The sequence below is a fragment of the Harmonia axyridis genome, chromosome 5 (genome assembly GCF_914767665.1).
Source record: "Harmonia axyridis chromosome 5, icHarAxyr1.1, whole genome shotgun sequence".
Taxonomy (NCBI): domain Eukaryota; kingdom Metazoa; phylum Arthropoda; class Insecta; order Coleoptera; family Coccinellidae; genus Harmonia; species Harmonia axyridis.
The window spans coordinates 38547863-38573538 of NC_059505.1; the positions used below are offsets into that span (position 1 = coordinate 38547863).

At 36.6% G+C, this 25676-nt stretch overlaps 2 protein-coding genes across 2 annotated transcripts in view; both read right to left on the reverse strand.

Annotated features, from left to right (window-relative positions):
• Positions 1-25613, reverse strand: part of LOC123680725 — an 86464-nt gene extending 60851 nt beyond the window's left edge. The window contains exons 1-7 of the mRNA XM_045618769.1: positions 25272-25613; positions 19957-20066; positions 19662-19897; positions 17401-17589; positions 17194-17343; positions 17035-17128; positions 15792-15956 (exon numbers count right to left, since the gene is read on the reverse strand). Coding sequence (XP_045474725.1) covers positions 15792-15956; positions 17035-17128; positions 17194-17343; positions 17401-17589; positions 19662-19897; positions 19957-20066; positions 25272-25438 — 1111 coding nt within the window. The 5' untranslated portion in view covers positions 25439-25613. The remainder of the gene's footprint in view (positions 1-15791; positions 15957-17034; positions 17129-17193; positions 17344-17400; positions 17590-19661; positions 19898-19956; positions 20067-25271) is intronic.
• On the reverse strand, positions 20675-24612 carry LOC123680726 (transportin-1-like). Its single transcript, XM_045618770.1, has 3 exons — positions 24396-24612; positions 23244-24280; positions 20675-23137 (listed from the first exon to the last, which is right to left on the reverse strand). Exons 2-3 carry the CDS (start codon positions 24254-24256, stop codon positions 21484-21486), a joined length of 2667 nt encoding a protein of 888 aa, XP_045474726.1. The 5' UTR covers positions 24257-24280; positions 24396-24612; the 3' UTR covers positions 20675-21483.
• Positions 25614-25676: the final 63 nt, after the last annotated feature.

The following is a 25676-nucleotide window of genomic DNA, read 5'->3' on the forward strand; positions in this document are numbered from 1 at the left end:
CATACCATATTTGTCAATTTCTACTCTTTCATTTAATTGTAAAAAAGCTCATATCATATTTTGGCCATAAAGATGAAGGTTCATATCCTTCAACTAGTTTAACAAAATACCCTAGTAAATTAGCTTCTTCAGCTCCTTGAACTTGTTCCTTCTTTCTCCAATCGTAAAACAGTGAATATTTTTTTCTCGTATGAAATCTTAAAGTTTACATAAGATCATCCTTCTAGTAATAACTGTAAGACAATGTTTCAACTTCTGTTAATTTCGTTTTCTATGGCGCTCACATCGAATTCGTCTGTCGTGACCATAGAGATTTGGTTTTTCTTTACATAAAGCCACCTATGACAGGAAAAGGAAGTTTGGTCAATATCAGGATCACGTCTTTCTTGTAAATGTCTCAAACAAGACCTAACCAGTGAACAAATCAGTATATCTAGCCACCTTGAGCGTACCCTATACAGAACATAGAATCTTAGCTTCCATCTCAAACATCCGATTCTATGGAACGAAAATAAAACCATCGTTTCTCGGTTTTCCATATACTTTCCTTGCTCTGATAAGATGCATTCCGTTCCGTCCCGTAACACGTGACCGATACAGTTACATTAGCACACTCCCCGCGGAGAGGGGAAACGAAAAATGAATGATTTACCATCATTACCATTATACCGTGAAGCGCATCAATTATATCGTGAAAATAAAGAGGCGTCTATCGGCCTGCCATTTGTTCCATTATGGAAGAAATACTTGTTAATACATTTAGTTATTAGAGCAAGACGCGAGATTTGAGCGGGCCGAAAGAAAGGAAGAAGAAGAAGAACGGCCGTGTTCGGGACGGGTTGAACTAGGTTATGTACACGATAGACGTCAATCAATGATCTCGGTTAATTCCTCAGAATAATGAACATAGATAGAGGGAGCATATGTCATTTTTAGTAAGTAAATTTTGTCCCCAACATGAACTATCAAATTTGACATGAAGCGAGCAGAAATGAAAACATATCAGTGATACGATATTTCTCTCAATTCGCGAGTTTCTCCACAAAGAACGTTTCACTTATGTCCCATAGTGAATCAATGTTTCATATCAACTCAAAATATATTGAAATAAATACCTAAATATATCAGAAATTCAGAAAACAAACTTCAAGCGCGCCAAACGACGTGAAACAACCGATGACACTAGGAGAGCAAAAGTTGCCAAACCTTGGATTTCAGCAGGTAGATACAGAAAATAATAAATATTCTGCTCATTATCAATTCGACAATTGAGAAAAATATCGGATTCCAAATATTTAAATTCGCGTATTCAATCGGGAATCACTCAAATAAATATATTTCATTCAATACAATATACATTCATAATGATATAGTAAAATTTTTAATTTGAAAATATATCACAATCCGACAACGTAATCTAACCATGTTGGGGACATGTTGCTTATACTCCCTCTATCTATGTTCATTACTCTATGATCTCGATTAATTCTATGAACTTTTGACGTTTCCGAATGCACTCTCAACCATAGAGTCGAATTATTCTTTTTCTTCTATATCTGGCCGGGTGAACGTCGTTTTGGCGAATTGATGAACGAGACGTCGTTGCATCTGTCCAGGATAGAAGATCGAAGCGCAGAGAGCAATGAACTAGTACGGGCCTTAATTAATTTCAATGCAATGTAGAATGAAATTTGCATTTCACGCTCAGTTTCACACAACGGGTAATTTCACGGCAAATATTGCCGACAGAAGGCTGGTGCATAATGTTCGATGCGAACCAAGCCGTTGTCATGACAACGCGTCGAACGACGTTGATAATTACATTCAGTTGGGCTCGTTGAAAAATCGCTAAGACCACGAAATGAGCAGGAAGAAAAATTAGGAGTTTTCGTTGGAATCCATAGAGTAATAAACATAGATAGAGGGAGTATGCGCAATTTCTACATGTCCCCAACATGGTTAGATTACGTTGTCAGATTGTGATATATTTTCAAATCCACAATTTTACTTTATCATGATGAATGTATATTATATTGAATGAAATATATTTGTTTGAGTGATTCCCGATTAATAAGCAAATCTGAATATTTGGAATCCGATATTTTTCCTAATTGTCGAATTTATAATGAGCAGAATATTTATTATTTCCTGTATCTACCTGCTGAAATCCAATGTTTGGCAACTTTTGCTCTCCTAATGTCATCGGTTGTTTCACGTCGTTTGGCGCGCTTGAAGTTTGTTTTCTGAATTTCTGATATATTTAGGTGATTATTTCGATCTATTTTAAGTTAATATGAAACGTTGATTCACTATGGGACATTTCCGCGCGCTTCATGTCAAATTTGATAGTTCATGTTGGGGACAAAATTTGCTTATGGTGGATTTATGCACCAGTCCTAAGAACTAAGACTAAACCTAAGAACTGAGACCTAAGAATTGAACGCTAACAAATCAATGAGGGCGTTTATGCACGTTTCCTAAGATCTAAGAACTAACACTAGCAGACCAACTGTTAACTAAGAACTAAGGGCTCAGGTAAAATATAGAAGTGCACGTGCGCCGCATAGAATTTCAATATTAACGAGTACCAGTTTCTATCATTTTATGTTCTTTATTCGTGTTTATCGATGGAAAGTATTAGGTGTATTTGAAAAAATTTAATTTAATTGCGCATGCCTTAACTAAGAACTAACAAGAGAGTGCATAAACGCCACTGAATTCTTAGGTTTAGTTCTTAGTTCATAGTTCTTAGGTACGGTGCATAAATCCACCATTACTGAAAATGACATATGCTCTCTCTATCTATGTTTATTTTTTTGAGGTTAGATCTTATTTTCAGATGATACACTGCTCGAAACAAAAACTGGAAAAGTATCCAGGGAAGGTGCAGAATTATGTCATTGAAAATAACGATATTCGAATAGTAAAAACTTCTATCAGATACCTGACCAGTGTTCAGCGAAATGAAAAATTTAATTAGGGAATGGCACAGTTGAAGTGAATTTATAGCGTTTAATTATGATATTAGAACATGGGAGTGGCGTATTTAGCTGCGTAATTTTGGGTAATGACACAGTCGACTGGCTGAAATCGCGTCCTACATCTAATTTGAGGAACGCATCACCCAATTAAAAATACTCTATGGAATAATACACAGATTTCTGGGAAAACTGAATCATTCGGTGAAAGAATGAGGAAACCATTGATAATATTCTTTGAACTTTGTTGGAGGGATCAGTGGATATGGTGTTTTTAATTAGTTGTGTGGTTCAACACGTACTTTACTCGAGTTCCTTAAAACAGATTACAAATGTTTATTCTTAAAATGATTCGACCAACTCTGGTCAATTATCCGAGTCAGATTCTATGGTTTAGGTGAAATGAATTTATCAAGTTGAGAATGACGTATTTCCAAGGAAATTTTATAATATATATACACTTCTTGTAGACCGGAATTTCTTCCTACGTCTAATTTAAGGAACGCTCAACTCAATTAAAAAAAACTCTACGACAGTATGAAGCAATTTCCCGAGATAATAAAAGTATAGTATAATATTATATGAACCATAAACATAAGGTCATAGAATTGCAATTATTCTAATGATGATCACAAAAAACTATTCATATATCCAGGCATTGTCTTCAATTTCCAAGTTAACTGAGGTTTTATACAAGTTTCAAGGTGACTTTTCATCTCAAGATATATATTCTGGAATATAAATTTATATCGATCACCATGCTTTCCAATGGAGAGAGCCCTACTCATTACGAACGTCAAATTTCCTCAAATATTTCGATATAAAAAACAATTTTGTTTCGCCAACACTATGACATCAAATTAATTCAAAACCAATTTATACAGCTAACAACAATTGAAAGTTGACCGAAAAATCCATTAAAACAAAAAATAAATATTTTGGGAATTAAACCTAATTATTTCGAGAGATTCTAAAAGTGTTAATATTTTATTTTTATTTTCCATATGGAGAATACCGAAATTATTATTAAAGGTGTATGACCCCAGTCTTTTGAATGATTTGCATATGTTGAAAGTACCCTATCGGAAGTATAACACGTTTGGTGTTCATGTATCCTCTTCTTGAAGGTCTTTCTGTTTGTCGAATGTAGATCATAGGGCAATCTTTGAGAATCAACTTGTGTACGAGTAAAATCCGGATTTATTTTCTTTCTTAGTTCTGTTTTATTGTTTTTGATGAAAATTTCCAAACATTTACTCGACTTGAAAGAAATTTTCTATTTAGCAACTGTTTCTGATATAATTTTGACGTAAGTCAAGCGCAAATTTTGTTACCTATACAGGTGTTCCTGAATTTGAGGTACAAACGAAAATTTTAACTTCCTAGGATCGTTTTAAAAAAAAAAGTCCGATAAACGCTTTGTTTTGGAGATACAGGGTGTTAAAGTATAATTTTTTCAAGTTTTTTCACAAAGCACCTTCCCTTCATAAGATATTTATTTAAATTTTTCATTTGCAAACAATTTAAAGTTTTGACCATATGATATACTAATTTTGAATGCAAATTTACAGGGGATTTTTTTTTCTGGAACTGTGCTCGCTTCTTTCCTCATGAACTTCTATTTGGTGGACCACTGGTAGTTTAGAAAAAAGTAAAGAGAAACTTTAGTCCAATACTTCACTTTTTGGTTTCTTGTAGTTTTGTCGTATCTGCTACTGATTTCGAGAAAAAAATTTCAAACAATTCTCTAGTAATTCTCAGGAAAATCCAAATTATTATGAAGATGCAGTTAGTAAGCGGTGATGAATGAATTAAATATAAGTTTTGGTTCCTTTTTTACTTAATCTGTAGCGTAGATTGATAAAGATTCGATAAACTGGTATAATCATCACAATAAAGTAGTACCTACTTATAAGAAACACCTTGTATTTCGAAAAGAAAGCGTTTGCAGACCCATGTTTATAGGACTTTTTTCCTTTAAATTACCCAAGAAATCTCTCATATTCCATTGAACATCCAATAAAGGAACACCCTGTATAGATTAGTTATAGATAAATTTCATTATATGTTTTCGGCTTTCGCTCAGCGTTACTTTACTTTGACTTTTATATACAGGGTAAGTCTTTGACTTGTACACCCGAAAGATTTTTGATTTTTTTCCTATATTATTTTTTTCATTTGATTTTTTTTCTCACTTAGTATAGCGAGCATTCTGGAGTTGACCGGACTTTGATGGAATTTTATGTTCGGAAAATATCAATAAAAAACTATAATAAATAAATAAAAAACATTTGCGAGATATACATAGAAATTACATTTTTTCATGAGTTTCAACAGCCTGTATCTTTTCAACCGAGCGGAATCGGAATAAATGGTAAAGGAAAAAAGTGTTTCCTTTGACCTCAGGAATCTTCGGTTGAAAATAATATACAAGTCAAAGACTCACCCTGTATAAAATTATGTTCAGAAAAATTTTCAATAGAATTCACGAAATAAATTGAACATTCACACAAATTTTACGATCAAAGAGACCATCCTTGGAAGGGAAAGAAAAAGAAAAACCACAAATTTACACACTTCGACCGGTTCGTCTCATTTTCCAATTTAAATTTTTTCTCAACTGTTCTGACTCACCTCAACACCGGCAAACTTCAGCGGGGCCCTTCTGGGCAGCCTGGCACGGTCCTTAGGGCACACAGAATCACCAAAATTCGCGGCGAAAAAGAGCACAGAGACCAAAAAAAAAACTCGATGGCAGTACTCGCGACCGAAGCACTGAATAGGATGCGTCGGGGCACAGATCTATGTCTGGTCTGTCTGGCGTTCGTTCGTCGGTGGTTGGACTCGCTGCGTTTGCGAGAGTGGCGAGAGAGCGTGTGTGAGTGCGGCGGCGGCGGGCGCGATGATGATGACTCACCGAGAGAGGGCCCCGGCCCCCTTTTCCCCCCCAGAGACGGGCGTTGTTGTTGCTGCTGACCGTATGTCATCCGACTGGGTGCGAGGCCCGGGAGGTTCGCGACGCGTTATTTCTGTATATTTCGTGTAAACATAGGCCGGAATCGGGCTAACCGACGTTTTTTCGAAGTTTCCGGCCGATTCTATGGCCGACCATAGATTTTCGAAAAAATATTTTTCTATGGTCGGTCATAGATCTTTGAATGGGAGGTTTTTTCTATGGTCGACCATAGACTGAGCGGTATTCTTCTATGGTTAGCCATAGATTTTTCATGGTCGTTCATAGATTTCGAACGGTAAGATTTTGCTATAGTGGACCATAGACTTTAAGGAGAGATTTTCTTATGAGAGAACTCTGGGTAATAAACATAGATGAGGGACCATATGTCATTTTCAGTAAGCAAATTTTATCCCCAACATGAACTATCAAATTTGACCTGAGGCGCGAGGAAATGACAACATATCAGTGATACGATATTTCATTCAATTCGCGAGTTTCTCCACAAAGAACGCACTTCTTATGTCCCATAGTGAATCAATGTTCCATATCAACTCTGAATATATTTAAATAAATACCTAAATATATCAGAAACTCAGAGAACAAACTACAAGCGCGACAAACGACGTGAAACAACCGATGACACTAGGAGAGCAAAAGTTGCCAATCCTTGGATTTCAGCAGGTATAAACAGAAAATAATAAATATTCTGCTCATTATAAATTCGACAATTAGGAAAAATATTAGGTTCCAAATATTCAAATTTGCATATTTAATCGGGAATCACACAAATAAATATATTCCATTCAATATAATATACACTCGTAACGACATAGTGAAATTATGGATTTGAAAATACAATCTGACAACGTAAGCTAACCATGTTGAGGACATCTACCTATGTTTATTACTCTATGTTTTGAACGGAAATATTTTTCTATGGTCGGTCATAGACTTTTAGCGGACATATATTTTTCGATGATCGGCCATAGATTTTAAACGGGAGATTTTTCTTCAGCCGACTATAAGTTTGAGTGAGAGAGATTTTTCTATGATGACCTCAAAATATTGCAAATATCAAAAAACCAAAAACATTGAGACTTAAAAATTAGCGTAAACCCAAAATGAATGATCTAATCGTGTACCCCCACAAATTGAAATTTCCTCCGTTTTGCTACATCTAACATCATCCCGTCCATCTCCATTAACCAACTAGCATTTCTCACAGTTAATTACGTTTTCAAAATCCCGCAGATCATAGACTTTAATGCTGAATAATACCCGTCATCATAATTTGTACTCTCTGTCCGGACAGCAACGATTTAGTAGAGGGCGCGAAAAAAAGCCCGGTCTGGTAGTAAATTACGAGACCACCTGTACCGTTATCCAGGTTTGGCCAAGCCTCTGAACCACTTTTTACCATTTCGCACGGATAGGAATCCGCAGAATTGTCACTTGTCACCTTGACCTCAACCCTCGACGGTGGAATTACGTTATCTATCCTTTCCACGGGGATCTAATTAAATTTTGGACGTTTCGCGATCGTTTTTAAGGTTGGCAGGTCCGGGAGATCCCCGGAGACCTCTGTGGTGTGCACAGAGCTATCTTATTCGTTCGAGTTCTATGTCGATTCATAGAGGAAATTTTTTTTGATCACACTTGCATTATAGACATTCTATGAACTAAAAAGCGTATGAAACATGTTTCGAAGTGCCTTCCTACAGTTTTGTTGTGAACTAAGATGCATAGAATCCCTGTGTATGTTTCGATTTTGTTTCAGACTTTTTGAGATATCCACCTGTTGCTTTGGTGTTCTGTTTCACCAGAGTTCTGTAAGGTGGCGCTCTTCAGAAATTTTCGCATTCCCGCTATCTGCCTGGCGCCGTTTGAAAATGAAATACTGATTTTTGACTTTACACTCACAATAAATAACAATTCAGTTCCTATCGAATTTTTAATGAAATTAATGGAATATAATGACAGATTATAGAAGATTGTTACGAGCATAGAATATAAAATATTATTGTTCAATACTCAAAGGTCACGAGAATCGAGAGAAATGTCAAATATAAACGATGTATGCGCCATCTGAAACAGACGCGATCGCTCGAAATCAAGTATAGGTATAAATCTGAAAAATCTCCCGTTTTGTCTGAAAGTTTCACAGGTACAAGTACACACACCAGGTTTTCTATGCATTTTATTGTGAACGATACTCTCAAATATCGAAATACCGAATTTAACCCGCCATCTATGCGCGCAATTCGTTTTACAATCGTTTACGATAACTCTCATTATTCGGTACGAATTCCTTCAGCATTTGTAACGCGATCGCCAAAGGGAAAGGAACTGAAATGAACCGGAACGAACGCAGGAGTGTTCGATATTCAATTTCGAAATGACCATCGAACGTTTTCCGATCCGAAATCGCCGGCAAGATAGGAATCTGCAACGTTTCGACAATCGGAACGACGCTAATCGAATCATAGAAAAGCGCAAGTTAATGACCAATCGCCATATTTGACGAACGGGGAATTTCTCCTGGAGGGCAGAACCTGCAACGGTACACGAAAACCATTAGCGTACCCTCCGTGACAATACCCAGACGTCGAATTTGCACAAACGGAGAAGTTCCAGACATTAGGTGCATCAAGGTCATCGGAGTTCATAAATGTCAAACGCGGATCGAGTTTAGATATATAGTTTTCTGTAATTTGATGAATGATACAGTCAAAGAATTCAACAGATCAATTGAGAAGTTCCCGGTCTACCATAGTAAAACAGATGTTTTTGGCAAAATTCGATTTTATTATTTAACATAGTTGCCTTCGAGGGCGATACAGCGATCTTCCAACCTTTCGATATCATTTTTGTAGTACGATTTGTCTTTAGCTTCAAAACAGGCCTCAGTTTCGGCGATTACTTCTTCATTGGCGCTAAATTTCTTTCCAGTGAGCATTCTTTTGAGGTCTGAGAACAGGAAAAAGTCACTGGGGGCCAGATCTGGCGGATACGGTGGATGCAGAAGCAATTCGAAGCCCAATTCATGCAATTTTGCCATTGTTTTTATTGATTTGTGTCACGGCGCATTGTCTCGATGGAACAGAACCTTTTTTTTCTTCAAATGGGACCGTTTTTCAACGATTTCATCCTTTAAACGATCCAAAGACGCTATATTATAATCGCTGATGATGGTCTGGCTCTTTTGGAGGTAATCTTTGAATATTATCCATCTCAAAAAACTGATGCCATAACCTTGGCAGCTGACTGTTGTGTTTTTCCTCGCTTTGGATTCGGTTCATCGTGTGCAGTCCACTCAGCTGACAGTGGATTGTAGTCCGAAGTGAAATGATGGAGTCATGTTTCATTCATTGTCACATATCGATGTAAAAATTTTATTGCACTCAAACAGCTTCAAACACTGATCAGAATCATTAACATGTTGTTGCTTTTGATCGATTGTGAGCTCGCACAGCACCCATTTTGCACACAGCTTTCTCATTACAAATATTCGTGAATTATATGATGTACAGGTTCAGATGATATCTTCACAATGTCTGCTATCTCGATCAACTTCACTTTACGGCCATTCAAAATTATTTTGTGAACTTTTTTTATTTTTCCGTCGGTGACAGCCTCTTTTGGCGTTTACTGCGTTCGCCGTCTTCGGTGCTCATTTCACTACGTTTAAACTTAGCATACCAATCAATGATGGTTTATTGATGGTGCAGACCCCGGAAACTCTTCATCAAGCCAAGATTTTGCTTCAACTGTATTTTTTCTCTTCAAAAAGCAATGTTGTATCAGCACACGAAATTTTTTTTTCCATCTTTTTTCAAACAACAAAAGTAGCTACACTCACAACGCAATATCTCACAAACTAATGGTCGGACTGCTGTCAAATTTTGACACATATCGTTTGAAGGTTGGAACTAACTGAAAATCATATGGATTTAATACAAGCACCGCCATCTGTGCATCAGATCAGGGACTTTTCAATTGGCCTAATAGACGCAAACATAGAGATATTAGAAGGGATCTAATATCTCTATGAGTGCAAATTATATGACGTTCATTTCATAACCTAAATTTCAAAACGAAATAGCATAGACTATTAAATTTATCTTCAACCCAAACTACAGCGTGACTAAAACCAATTTTAGGAAGTCAATCTAAAACGACTTCGTGACGATCGTGCAAAAAATCACGGACCTGACAATCCAAAGAACATCAGCACCACAGCTCATCTAGTGGTAATTGTAATTACAAAACAATTCCTTCCAGACGGACATGAATTATCGAGGTTGGCAATGGTACGATATAGCGACAATGTTAAATCCATCATCATCAACATGAATGACCTCATAGCCGGCGTCAATTCATCCGTCCCATGATCCTTATAAGTTTGAACAGCTACAACGATTAATTCATATATCGGCTTCTGTAAACATGTCACGTGGCGATGGGCCAGAAGTCGACGATTTAGCCGGCCGTCTATACATAACAATAAGGGCCGAAATGGAACATGAAAGACGGTCACAGAGGTGGTCCAACTTCATAAATTTCATGCCAAAAGTTATACTGACCAAAATTTAAAAGATCTGATTCAGAAGAACAATTCACTCAGTATAATAAAAAATAAAACGTAAAAAAACAAATATAGTACCTATATCCGAAGTCACTTGAACTAGTCCATAAAAACGCTTGGCCAGATGAAGTGGATACCGCGATCCGCTAAATACCGGGATTTATTTGAAAGTATTATAAGGCGATAAATTCACTGACCCCAAAGAAATTTCTGGAAACTTGGACCACCCTTGTAAAATCGAAATATTTTGGCTTCCTCCAAGTGACTTTGGATATACTATACCAGAATCTATAAAATGAAGTGTTTTCAAAAAAGAGGTTTCATTTTGAATAGTCTGGTAACTGGACAGCTATCACTTTTGAAGCTGTCATCTTTTGACATTCACAAACAATTGGTTTACAAAGGTTTTTCTGGATTCGAAAGAAAATGAGCATTACAAAATGATATCCTGGGATTTCTACATTTAAACATCGCATATTTTCGAAATGGAATGAAGATAGAATACAAAGCAAAAACTGGCTACATAAATATTAGGTGTGCAACTTTGCTTCCGCCGTTTTACAATAGAAGACTGTAGCGGTATGTGGTAGTCGAAATGAATAGATCGTAGATGTCATCTAATAAGCTAAGGTATTTGTCAACATAACGCCATCGAAATATTGGTCGATTTGTGTCAGCATCATACAGTTATTCTCGATTAAACATGTAAGCTTACAAGCCAAATTCTCGTCATTTGGAGGAGGTTTTAATTTTCTACTTCAATATCAAGAAATCTGCGGCTGAGGCTCATTGAATGCCCTCAAATACCTATGGTGAGGCCGCTATTAGTCAAAGAACGCGCCGAGAATGGTTTCAACGCTTCAAGAACGGCGATTTTGACGTCGAAGACCAGCATGGCGTTGGAAGAGAGAAGGTTTACGAAGATGCAGAATTGGAGGCATCACTTGATCAAGACTCGTGTCAAACGCAACAAGAATTGGCAGGATCATTGGGGTGATGCATCAAGTCATTTCAAAACGCCTGAAAGTCATGGGAATGATTCAGAAACAACGAAATTGGGTGCCGTACGAGTGGAAGCCAAGATATATTGAACGGCGTTTGTTTGCTTGTGAACAGCTGCTTGCAAGGCAAATTCGGAAAGGATTTGTGCATCTCATTGTGACTGGAGGCAAAAAATGGGTTCGTTCAATAATCCAAAGAGCTGAAAATCATGGGGATATCCCAACCATGCTTCCACGTCGACGGCCAAATCGAATATTCACGGTTCCAAGGTCATGCTCGATATTTGGTGAAACCAGCTCGGCGTTGTGTATTATTAGTTGTTAAAACCGACTGAAGCAATCACAGGCGATCGTTATCGAACGCAATTAATGCGTTTGAGCCGAGCATTGAAAGACAAAAGGCCTACAACGAGAGAATGATAAAGTGATTTTACAGCATGACAATGATCGTCCCCATGTTGCGAAAGTGGTCAAGACATACTTGGAAACGTTGAAATGGGAAGTCCTACCCCACTCTCCGTACTCTCTAGGCGTTGCTCTCTCGGACAATCACTTGTTTCGATCAATGGCACACGGCCTAGGTGACCAGCACATCCGGTCTTATGAAAAAGTAAAAAATTGGATCGATTTGTGGATCGCTTCAAAAGATGACCAGTTTTTTCAACGCGGGATTCGTACCGGACCCGAAAGATGGCAGAAAGTGGTGGCAAGAGATTTACAATACTTTGAATCATAAATGTATAACCAGTTTTTTACAATAAAGCCTCGAATTTCGAAAAAAATGGAGGAAACAAAGTTGTACTCCTATTTATAGTATGAAGGGTTTTCAAATAAGAGGTGTAATTTTGAATAGTCTGATAACTGGCAGCTGTCACTTTCGAAACTGTCATCTTTTGACATTGACATTGTATCACAATTGGTTCTTTTGGATTCGAAAGAAATTGAGCATTAGGTACAATAAGAAATCCTGGTATTTCTACATTTAAACTTCGCATATTTTCGAAATCGAATGAAGATAGAATACAAAGCAAAAACTGGCTACATAAATAGTAAAATAAAAACGCCTATCAATATTAACAGCGGGCGTAAAGGTATCTAAACAATAAAACGCCATTCCTATTTGTCCAGTCTAATTACTTTTTGTTCGATGTGGCACATAAAGTTGTAGTGAGGTTGATATCCTGCGATGATGTGACATGGAATTCCATTCGGCCTGGCTCGAAGCATGAACGAAACCTTTTTTCCTAATGGAGTAAACGTAATTGAAGAGGTTGACAATAACTGCACCTTGTTGGTGGACTGGATGGTGACACACTTTCAACTCGTTTAGCGACATAACGCGGTTGTAAATGTCGCTAGGGTTGACATCAGAAGTTCTACAGGACGGTGACGCATCCGACAGAGCGGTTTCCGCGAATAATTTAATATTTATGGTGAAAGGAATCCACTTATTGAAGAAGAAGAAAGGTTATTCGATGATTCATCGACGTTCGGGCTTACTAATCGCTCTATGGCCCTTTAATTTGGGTACTTGGTATCTATGGTTCTCAAGTTATTGTCAGATTCATAGAAATGTATGTCTATGCATTAATCAAACTCAATTGAATAATTTTTTGTTATTTTTAAATAGATAATTTTGTTCCTTCTCGTTTAGCAAAACTGTATGGTCTTTTACGTTTTTCATATTTAAATTGTACACTTGAAGTGACTGATGATGTTTGAACTGAAATTGTTCACTTTGAACTACTCAATACTAACAACTGTCATCGAAACTCATGATTTTGTGATTATTTCATGGAATAATTGTCAATCTTCCCAAAGGAATAGAACACGAAAGCTAAAAAACATTGTATAGAAAAGCGTTACAAAAAGTGATCTGCTCATAACTTGTTATCTGTTGTATTATAAACAATAAACAAATAAATAATCCATTAATGACTTTGATTCTTATATTCCGTCCATTAAAATGATTAAGTATTGAATAACTGTATGTAAATAATAATCGAATTGAAATTAAATTTTATTGTAACTCATAATCTTGAGAATTGCTTGACGATTATTATATTCTTAGAATGCATGGTGATTTGGTTTCATCATTCCGTGAATTTTCATCAAGATAAAGTCAATATAGCTATTTTATGACGAAGTATTCACATCTCAAGTGATAAAATGTCAACAAAGCGTTACCTCAAAGTTATCTAGGCTTTTAAAAGGCTACTTTTATTGTTTGAAAGAATAATAGAAGCTTCGACGTGAAATCTGGAAGTTTTTAGATCATTTTATAATTTCGCATATTATAAATTTTTGCTTCGATTCAATCAATTCAATATACTGACCATAAATCCAATCTTCCTGGTCTGTGACATGCCATTGAAACATAGAATGTCGTCATATACTTTCATCAAAATGTCATTCTCAACTTTTTTCTTCAGGAAATGAAAAGGCAAAATGAATCCATCTTGAAAAGTTGATACCCTAATTAACGAACTCAACCGAAATATTCAGACCCTGAAAATTTCAAGTCTCTAGCTCATTCCGTTCAAAAGTTATCGAGTCCACAGCGACCCTATGGACGGACAGAATCAATTTGACGTGAATCATGCCCTCAGAGTAATAAACATAGATACAGGGAGCAAATATCATTTTCAGTAAGCAAATTTTGTCCCCAACATGAAGCATCAAATTTGGCATGAAGCGCGCGGAAATGAAAACATATCTGTGATACGATATTTCACTCAATTCGCGAGTTTCTCCACAAAAAACGCACTTCTTATGTCCCATAGTGAATCAAAGTTTCATATTAACTCAGAAAATATTGAAATAAATACCTAAATATATCAGAAATTCAGAAAACAAACTTCAAGCGCGCCAAACGACGTGAAACAACCGATGACACTAGGAGAGCAAAAGTTGTCAAACCTTGGATTTCAGCAGGTATATTCAGAAAATAAGAAATATTCTGCTTATTATAAATTCGACAATTAAGAAAAATATCGGATTCCAAATATTCAAATTTGCATATTTAATCGGGAATCACTGAAATAAATATATTTCATTCAATATATTATACATTCATAACGATATTGTAAAATTGTGGATTTGAAAATCCACAATCCGACAACCTAATCTAACCATGTTGGGGACATGTAAAATGCGTATACTTCTTCTATGTTTATTACTCTATGAATCGGATGATCTGTAGCCCCGCCCCGACCATAGAATCTCCTACCGACGTATACCGAAACCGATCGAATATCGACGTCGATTAACCTATATCTCCGTCAATTCGCTATTCGGAAACAATCAGCCCATCTGCAGCCTACCCAGACTATAACAAAAGGAAACAAGAGATCCCTCCAATTCCTCTACTTATTATTCTGCGGCCTGTTGCCATGCCGATAGCGCTGCATCAGAATGGCGAAGCCATCACACAACATCGCAAGAGGCGTTCATTAAGAACGCCGTTCACCGTGAAAAGTTTTCTCCACCTCAACAAACGGCAGTGTTCCGTTACTTCTTCAATTACATGATTCAGATAGCACGAGATCGCCAAGGCCACTTCGGTGTTTTCCGTTTGGCAGTATCGGCAAAAAAAACCATCGGTACTTTCAGATTACAAGACGCTAGGAGACCATAGAAATCCTCGAAATTCATGGGCCGATAATGGTGGAATCTACCATTTTTCTTCTTCTTCTTCCCGTCGAACTTTCCCTCGAATTTCATCTTTGACTATTGTAATTTTTCAAAAAAAAACTGAAGAAGAGAGAATCTGCTTAGTTCTGAGAGGGAAAGTGGCAGTAAAAAAGGATTTCATACAGAGCGAAGTTTACTTTCTTTTTTCCATTCTCCAGAGCGTAATGGATGATGACGAAAAAACCCATTGTCCTGTCTAGTCGTTTTAAGGTGTTAAGATCAGATAAGGATATCTTTGTGAAACGGAAACATTATGTGGAAATTCAGCGTAAAGTTATATTTATGGGAATTTTCTAAATGCAGGATGCAGGCTCTGATGAAAGACAGAAATATTCTGACAGGTGCAAACTTACTACTGTTCTAGTCGGATTGTTCAATAATTTTCAAGATGAAAAATAATAATTCATTTTTTTTTAGATGGAATGTTGACGTAACCTACTCGTTATCTATATATACCTTATACATAAGCTCATCAAGAATTTCAGCCAAATATGTGACGAACCTAACCAATTTTTTAACATTTCATTCTCAAAAAGAGACCTCTACCTACAGTAGTGTGTACTACATTCAATACTTACCAGGGTCGTTATACACGGCATCATAAACGATAGTTGCCACATCTATGTCAGAAACGTAGTCCCAAAGTCCATCGGATGCGAGGACTATAAAATCTTCTTCGTCATTTAAAGCTAACTTCACTATTTCAGGTATGGCGGTTACATAAGGCTTGTAATCTGCATCGCCTACAACAAGAACACTAAATGAGTAAGCTGTAAGCTGATCATACGAATTGTTGATAATGAAATAATAAGTATAAAAACTGAAGAAGCTCCACACATTTCAGACGAAAAATTTCATCTTGGAGGCCTTTTTGAATTTGACATCTATGATTACTGACAAATATTGACAACTAAAATGCCTAGAAACCCTGGTGTATGCACTGATTCGATTTTATTTCAGGCTTTTTGATATAGTCCACCAGTTGCGTTGGCGATAGCTTACCAGAGTTTTGTAAGGTGGCGCTCTTCAGAATTGTTCGAATACGCTCTATTATTATGATTATGACGTCACACACCGCCATTTTAGTTCTCTTGTCAAAGTTCGGAATCCAAACAAACAAATTGTCATTCGAATTTGTACGTTGTCGTTGAAGAAATTGGCTTATTTTGATGAATAAGATTATTTAAGGAACGATTTTACGATTAATTGATAGACAGAAGGAACGAGATTAATGCCAGTAAGTTGGAACTTGAAGTTCAACTAATAAACACGGCTTTTTACAAAATCTGGGGAATGATACAGGATTCAAACTTACTTGTATTAACCTCGTTCCTTCTGTTTATCAATTAATACTGAAATAATTCCTCAAATACTCTAATTTATGAAAATAAGCCAATTCCTTTAACGACACCGTACTAATTTGAATGACAATTTATTTGTTTGGATTCCGAACACTGACAGGAGAACAAAAAATAACGTGTGTGACGTCACACTAATAAGTATAGAAGATCGTCACTAGCAAAGAATATAAAATATTATTATTCTGTACTCAAAGGTCACGAAAGTCGAAAATCACGAGAAATGTCAAATATAAACGATGTATGCGCCATCTGAAATTCTAGTGATCTCCCAAAATCAATTAGGCAAAATCTCCCGTTTTGTCTGAAAATTTTTCAGGTATAAGTAGACACACCAGGGTTTCTAGGCATCTTATTTACGACCTATTGAAGAGACAGCTGTCACTGGTAAAATATTAAAAAATTTTGAGGTTATGAAAAGGTAATGCTAACATTTGTCATAAAGGACGCCATTCCTACTTACCGATAGCTCTAGAAACACTAAGTTGTCCGTTGACTCTCCAAACGCCCCAATGGAGGACCATACCTCCATCTTTGACGATTCTTTCGCGTTCATCCTGTAATTCAAATCGAAGATTTTCGATTACCAACACACGACAAACAAAAATTCTGTCGTTAATACCTCTCTTTCCGGTCTGTGGGGCACCACACACGGCAACACTTTGCCCCTGCTGACCAAAACTGCCTGGGAATCCCCCGCCCAGGCCACGTACAGAGTTTTCTCCTTCGGCAGCAAGAGGGCGCAGACGGCAGTCGTACCGCCAACTATGTTCTGTAACAGAAATTTTGACGTAATCGGTATTTTTGGACCATAGAGGCAACGTCTTACGTCTGTTTCGCATTTCTTGATGAAATTGCTGTCAGTTTTGCAAAAGGCGTCTCTTATTGCTTGTTCGGGGTCTGTTATAAAATTTGTACTTTCAGCCAGGTATTGGTGTAAATGGGTGGCACCATAAACGGCGGCTAGATCGCCGTCATGACCGTCAAAAACGGCGTAATAATGGGACGGTGTAGCATCCTATAAATAGAACAGATCTCTTTAAGTTCAACAAAACTTTAAAACATAGGCGTACAACTTTGCTTCCACCGTTTTTTTTTTAATTCGAGGCTTTATTGTAAGGAACTGGTTATACGTTTATGATTCAAAGTATTGTCCATCGCTTGCCACCACTTTCTGCCATATTCCGGGCAGCGTAACAATCCCGCGTTGAAAAAACTGGTCATCTTTTGAAGCGATCCACGAATCGATCAAATTTTTACTTCTTCATAAGACCGGAAGTGCTGATCAGCCAGTCCGTGTGCCATTGGTCGAAACAAGTGATAGTCCGAGGGAGCAACAACTAGAGAATACGGTGGGTGGGATAGGACTTTCCATTTCAACGTTTCCAACTATGTCTTGACCACTTTCGCAACATGGGGTCGAGCATTGTCATGCTGTAAAATCACTTCATCATGTCTCTCGTTGTATTGCGGCCATTTGTCTTCCAATGCCTGGCTCAAACGCATTAATTGCGTTCGATAACGATCGCCTGCGATTGTTTCAGTCGGTTTCAACAACTCATAATACACTACGCCCAGCTGGTACCACCAAATACTGAGCATGACCTTGGAACATTGAATATTCGGTTTGGCCTTGCAAGTAGCTGTTCACAAGCAAACAAACGCCGTTCAACATCTCTCGGTTTCAACTCGTACGACACCCAATTTTCTTATTTCTGAATCATTCCCATGACTTTCAGGCGTTTTGGAATAACTAAAAAGCTATTCCAAAACGAAAAAGCGTCACTTCCAATGGTCCTGCCAATTCTTGTTACGTTTGACAAGAGTCTTGATCAAGTAATGTCTCTAATTCTGCATCTTCTCTCTCTTCCACCGCCATGCTGGTCTTTGAAGTCAAAATCACCGTTCTTGAAGCGTTGAAACCACTCTCGGCACGTTCTTTCACTAATAGTGGCCTCGCCATAGGTATTTGGGAGCATTCGATGAGCCTCAACCGCAGATTTCTTCGTGTTAAGGCAGAAAATTAAAACCTCTCGCAAATGACGAGAATTTGGCTCGTAAGCTGATATATTCAATTGAGAATCACTTCATGATGCAGCCACAAATTGACTAATATTTCGATGGAGTTATGTTTACAAATACCTAAGCTTATAGTATGACACCTACGATCGATTTATTTCGACTACCACCTATCGCTACAGCCATCTATTGCAAAACGGCGGAAGCAAAGTTGAACACCTAATATTTTATTCTCATCAATTACATACAGATTTTTGCTTCAATTAAGATGCATAGAAACCCAGGTGTGTGCACGATTCGATTTTGTCTCACAGCGTATTCGACTGTCTGCACCAGTGCGAAATAATTAGAATTTTTGTAGTGCTAAATGACATAATTAGCTCGAATTAATTCGAACTGGTGCAGCCAGTCGAATACGCTATCAGACTTTTTGAGATAGTCCACCTGTTGAGTTGGTGAGAACTTACCAGAGTTCTGTCTGGTGGCGCTCCGCAGAATTGTTCGAATTCTTGCTGTCTATCGGCGGTTAAATATAAAATGATGATTTTGAGAAACTGCAAACTCTTACGCGCCATCTGAAACTCTAGTGATCTCTCAAAATCAAGTAGGCATAAATCTGAGAAATCTCCCGTTTTGTCTAGAAGTTGTACATGTATAAGTAGACACACCAGAATTGCTATGCATCTTAAATGTACTCTAAACAATCTTCTCAAAAAAAAAAAGAATCTTCCTAGCCTGTGACATACCATGAAAACATTACTAAAGGTCTTTCCAATAAGAGATTTCTTTTTGATATTAAAAAAAAACTAGTGTATTTAAAGATAAATCAATGCAATGCAACATTTTCACCATTTTCGTAATGAATTTAAACAATTTCAATGCGTTTTTGAAGCGTTTATAGTTCCATTTTTAGTAAGGGTGTAGTTTTTACATGTCAAACGATGACAGCTTCAAAAGTGACAGTGAAACCTCTTAATGGAAAAAATGTTTTGATGTGATAAATTGGGAAGAAAATCCACTACCCAATTAAAATAAATCAGAATAAGCAATCATCAAAGATCGATCACCTACCTGTTTAATAAAAATCGTATTCAAATCATGAATAACAATGGATCTATCTTCCATTTTTCTCCTACTATTCTTCAATGCGGACGTACTAACTACATTATAAATATCTTCAGGGGCAGGCAAAGGAAAAGACACAGCCATATTTTGTCTGTTTTGTACACTCAGGCTCGACTTATAATTAAAGCACACTTCATTTATGATCTCAATCACTATATGCATCAACTTGAAAGGTTCATAAGCTAGAATAATGGATATTTAGTAATAAGTATCATCCTTCTTCGAAAGTCAATGGTCTCACCGTTTTCGGATGGATTGAAACCACATTGGACTGGTTGTTTCTTGCAACGTTTCCTGGTTTTGTCTATTACTATTCTCGAAAGAAATGATATAAGATGCCACGGGCATTTTCTGTAAATAAAAATCGAAGAATTGATGCAAGGTGAAATATATAGCTAGTCGAAACGTTTAAGGGTACCAAGGATGCAATAAAACATTGAAGAAGAATGGTATATTAATGACCAGTTGCACCATTAAGAAAACATACATTGATTATCTTAAATTCCCACAATTTTTTACTCGATTGAATTAACTATTTTTTCCACCTAATTACTGAATCGCCAAATGTGAAGTTCACAAAAGTATTCCGTTAAATTAGTTGCAGTGAATATACCAATTCCTTCAATACACTATACGTTTATACTTAATGTGTCTAAGATAGTTCATCTTCATAAATATTTCGAGATTTTCAGTTATTAATTTTTCTGTAATACATACGCCTCTGGTCTAGCTACCAGTAAACAGGATCTACCAGGCAACAGATACCTTTAATAATACAGAAAGCTGGATCATCCAAAAATTTATATATTTATTTTTTCAAATTTCTGCTTCTCAATTCTCAAACATTTTGAAAGTATTCTTCAAAAACCAAAATCTCAATGAAAATGCTTTATTTTAACACAATAAATTTCGACAGCTGCCAATGGAATAGGTTAAAAATGTTATAATAAAGAAAGTGGTGAAATATCTAAAATATTTATTAACACTCGGCTGTTATACAAGTATAAAAAAAGTGATTTTATACATATCTCATAGATTGCATAAAATAATCATTTGACTAACATAACAAAGATGACCAATACATATTCTTAACAAAACCAAAAAGTTGCTTCCCTTGAATTCACATTAGAAAACAAAAAAAAATATTGTGTTTAGACTACGAGATTTATCGTAAAATCCATAAATTTCGTCTTATACTTTATAATAAAATATATCTTGTCATGCAGTTAGATAATCCGTCATAAGATTAAATTGATTTTGATCTAGTTCATGCATAATGTACGTACAAAAATTCACAATTTGAGCGTTTAATTTCTAATCTACTCAATAATTTCCTTCTATCTCATACTCAATTAGGATGAAAATACTGAAATTTGATCTTCGATATCCATGCTTGAATAAATTTGAAATGCAAAGAGAAATCCTCGAAAAAATAGATTATACCCTAGTCACAGACACATTAGGAACGGACATTTCTGAAGAAAATTGCGCTGCGCACGGTGTCCGGAGACTAACCTAAACAGTGCCACACTTGACAGCTGTCATCGGGGACCGTTTCGAGGTTAGGTTGACTCGAAGCGGTCTAGTCACAGGCGGCGCCGATTTTCTTTGAAATTCGTACCGTAATTCCAGCGTTTCGCGGATAAAACAACGCGGTCTTTCCCCCTCCCTCGCGAATGACGCTTCCGACGTCTTCTGAGCGGGGTCTTTCAGGCCCCCCACCCTCGATATAAACCCCCTGTCCGATCGAATACCCTCCGTCTTAGTTTCATATACCGTACAGACTGATGAGACGCATCTTCAGCGGTTCAGGGCACTGCTGATAGAATACGGTCCAGTTCTCATCCCCACACTGTTCCTTGAACGAAGCCAGTATCGACTTGATGTTCTCCTTCAAATCAAGTCTCATGCTGTTCCAGGAAGCTACAGCGTCGCAGAAGTACATGAAGTTCTCCTTGAAGAAGCTAGGATGAGACACAACCGCCTTGCACAGCCCCCGAAAGGCAAGATCCTTCTCTTCCGAATCCTTAACGTTACGAATAAGCATGCAACAGTTCTTCAGGATGAAATCCAAATCGGGAACGTTGATGTCGTTGCTCACGTAACAGATTATGCAAAAAGACAAAGCTACAGTTCTGAACATAGGCCGGTTCAGATTCGAACTCCTCAGGATGTTCACGAAAGGTACGGTCATGTCCGTTATGAAGGGCTGCATCGCAGAGCCCATAACGGAACTGAGTTTTCCTAAAGCCCAGGCGGCGTTGTTGCACACCCCTTCATGTTTCTCGTCTAAATTCTTGATTAGTATCGGTATATACTCGCTAACCGTTGTGGAGAGGTAAGGAAAACACAATATAATCAGTTCTCCGTAAAGAGCTATGGCAGTCTGCCGGATCAGAGACATGTTCTCCATCATTGTGGAATGTAACAAGCACAACAAATTACTGTTCATGACGTACTTGATGAAATGGTTCTTCAAACCTAAAGCCATGCTGTATAAAACGTCATGAGCAACATTCATAGGCTCCTTATCAGGTATATCATTGTCCCTAGGATTTTCGTTGTAATTGATGGTGGAATGTATTGTATCGGTTATGATTCTCAAACAATGCCAGTAGACCACCTCCGAATATGGTAGAAACGAAATTTCTAAAGCTGGAATAATGTTGGACAAACATTCTAAAACCGCTATGAAGTTGTCGTCTGAATAATTATCGCATTGTGAAAACTTAAGCATAAGTTGAGGCATCAATTTGTTAATGTACTCGGGTTTGCTCAATTGATTGCCTACAGACTGAGCTAGCGCGCCTATAGCATCGTACAAAAGGTACAGACTACGACATTGGAACCGTTGAAACCCCTGTTCGAACCCCTCTAAAATCAAATCGATGTAAGGGATAAGTTTAGCTTGGGCGGTCTCTTGAAAAATGCAGAAAGCTGAAATCGCAGCTCTCTGTACTCTCTTATTATCGTCTATAAAGTGTTTTAATAGGACAGTCATTACCGGTATGAAATAGGTGTGAGGTGAAGGATCGCTATTGATTATCCAAGGTACATAACGACCCAAAGTCCAACAGGTGATGACCCGTATGACGGAATGTTCATCATTCATGGAATTGATAAGATAATTTATTAAAAATGGAAGATATGGCTTCAGGCCCATCATGCAACCTTCCGCAACAGCCCCCAAGGCTAGAATTGCTGATTCTTTAATGTAATAATCCTGATGGGATAAGATCTCATTTAGGTACGGTACAAGTAAAGGAAGTAGATCGTCACGGAACCTAACAGCTATTCCATCAAGTGAAGCTGCACTACATTTCCTAAGTGTCCAACCAATGTAGCAATCATCGACTTCTTCATTGAAGTTGTCTTCATCATCACTGTAACATTCTTCGTCTCCATTCTCCTTGTTTTGATACCTCAAAAATAAAGTAAAATATATATAATATGATCTAATTTGAGCCATCACAAATTAAAGTATCAATAACAATTCCTAACATAACCTTTTTAAGAATTAATTCTCACCTATATATATCCTTTGATTGATCCTTTTCCTCTGAATCATTTCCTAAGCAGTCCTTCAATGCCATCAATTCATACTCTGAATACTTCATATTCTTCAATAAAACAGGAAGCAGTTTCTCCATATAAGGTGACAGAAGCTCTTTACAATTCGCCAACTTAGTGGCGGTAAACCAAAATTCACAAGCTTGTAATGCCACTTCATTATCCTTATGCTGAGTTTTAGCCAGCAAATAAAGTATAACTTCATGCAAATGGGGCAAAAGGCTGTCTTCTCTGTTGTCTAAATATAAGTCAAAAGTCATAGAAACCTGTTTTTGCATTTCAACATCGTCAGAATCTGCATATTTCATAATGTTTCTCAAATAAGAACCTAGATCTAAAGATTGTTTTACAATCATAAAATATTCTTGTAAAAATTGATTCACCAGCCTTATAATGTCATGATGAAAATTACATTTTTCCTGAGCAAGCATCTCATTGAGTTTAGGGAATACTTTTCTGGTAATTCCATAGATTTCTTCATCTGTTTTATTATTTCTTATTAGTTCTTCACATATTTTGAAAAGAGTGTTCAAGGCAATTTCACTAAATTCATTAGAGGCATCAAAGGCATTTATAAGAAATGGAACTAATTCAGGCCAAGTAGCCAAGTTATCCTTGGCTAACATAACAAGCACATTTGAAATACTGATTCTGATATCTTTACAAGGATCTTGCAACAATCTTAGGCATTCTTGGCGTATTCTTAACAGATATTCTTGTGATATAGTGTCATAAACTGAGTTGATATTGTTTTTCAGTAATATTCCACTTAAACTTCTAATTTCCTCCGAATAGTTTGGATTAGAAATTATGAATAGCAAGTAATATGTGAAATCGCCGATGTTCTGTATGAGATTGAGCTTCTGCTGTACATTTTTCTGAATCTCGTTATCTGGGACCAGAGCTTCTTGCAGAACTTCTAGGATTGAGAGTAGAATATTTTCTTGGGGTGTCCAGTCTCCCCAGTTCATATCGATATTTCAATTTTTAAAACACTGCAACAATAAACAGCGAAGGTATGAGAAAAGTGTGAAAAAAGAAATGGTCTATTTGTTCAATCGATTCCAAAAATGGGAATCGAAGTTATTGAGATATTGATATTTTACTCACCACAAAACAGTCGAAAAATTTGACAGCCGGTGTTGCAAGTAAATAGCGCGAAGTTAGCCACGGCCCGAAACATCTCCATCGCGCATAGAATTAACAACTTTAATCAATACTGTCAATTTCGCGATTAGAAGAACCACAGACAAAACCTTATAATCACCGACAAACAAGGAAATTTGTTTAATTATCAACTTTATTGCAATTTTAAATTATTCAGTAATACTCGGAGAAAGTTCAAGGTGTACTGAATGAAGAGTCGTTTTACTTTCATTGATCTGTAACTGTAACACTTCTCTAATTTCGTATTCATTTCCATCTAAGTAGAGAATAGGGAAAAAACTTCAAGATTGAAAAAACAAATAGCAATAAGTATTATATGACTTCTATTACTTTAATAAAAGTAAAAATTAGAAGAATTCAAATCAGTAAAATATCATATAGCTTTGCACAACTCGAGTCTTCTAAAATTCAGTTTAAATAATTGAAAAAGACAAATACGCTTTGAGGAATATTGAAGACACCTGTTATTTCTTTGTACTTAATATTAATTAAGTTCAATGTTCTGAATCCTCTCAATACTGTGGTAAAATAGTTATCGATTCAATGATTCATAAAAAGCCAGAATGAATTCATTTTATTAGTTGATAAAATCTCTACAACTATGTCTTGTGCTGTGATACAGAGGCGAAAACACACAGAAATTTAATTATTTTGGTTTTCAATGTTTTATGATTAATCATCTTGAATAAAAGCTATGACTCATACACCGCTCCTAAGAAAATAGTGATCAATATTTGCAATCTCTTGTTATTACACAGTAGTACAGTGTAGTAAGTACTGAACTGAAGACATTGAAATTAAGCAAGAAATAGTACTCACTTATCACTTAAATACTGATTCGTCCAGTTGAAAATTGCACCAACAACTTCTTTCTGAAACAACTTATAACTAGCAAGCTTAACGGGTAGTTGATCATTTGGATCAAGAGTTTCGTCAAAATACTGAAAAAATTGACGATATTCGTTTAAAAAATCGTCGTTTGCCATTTGAGCAACGCTAATATCACAATTCACAAAAAGGATATCAACATATACACATTATTCGTTGTAGATTTGCGAAATAAATTAATTTGTACTAATCACAAACAGTAGGCAAATTGTTAAAATACTTTTCAGAAAATAGCTATATATTCTGCTTGGTGTTTTTAGTTTATGACAAATGTAATTGACAGGTCATCGGGTTAGGTTAAACCACAGATCTTAAATTCTTATCTGTGGGTAAAAC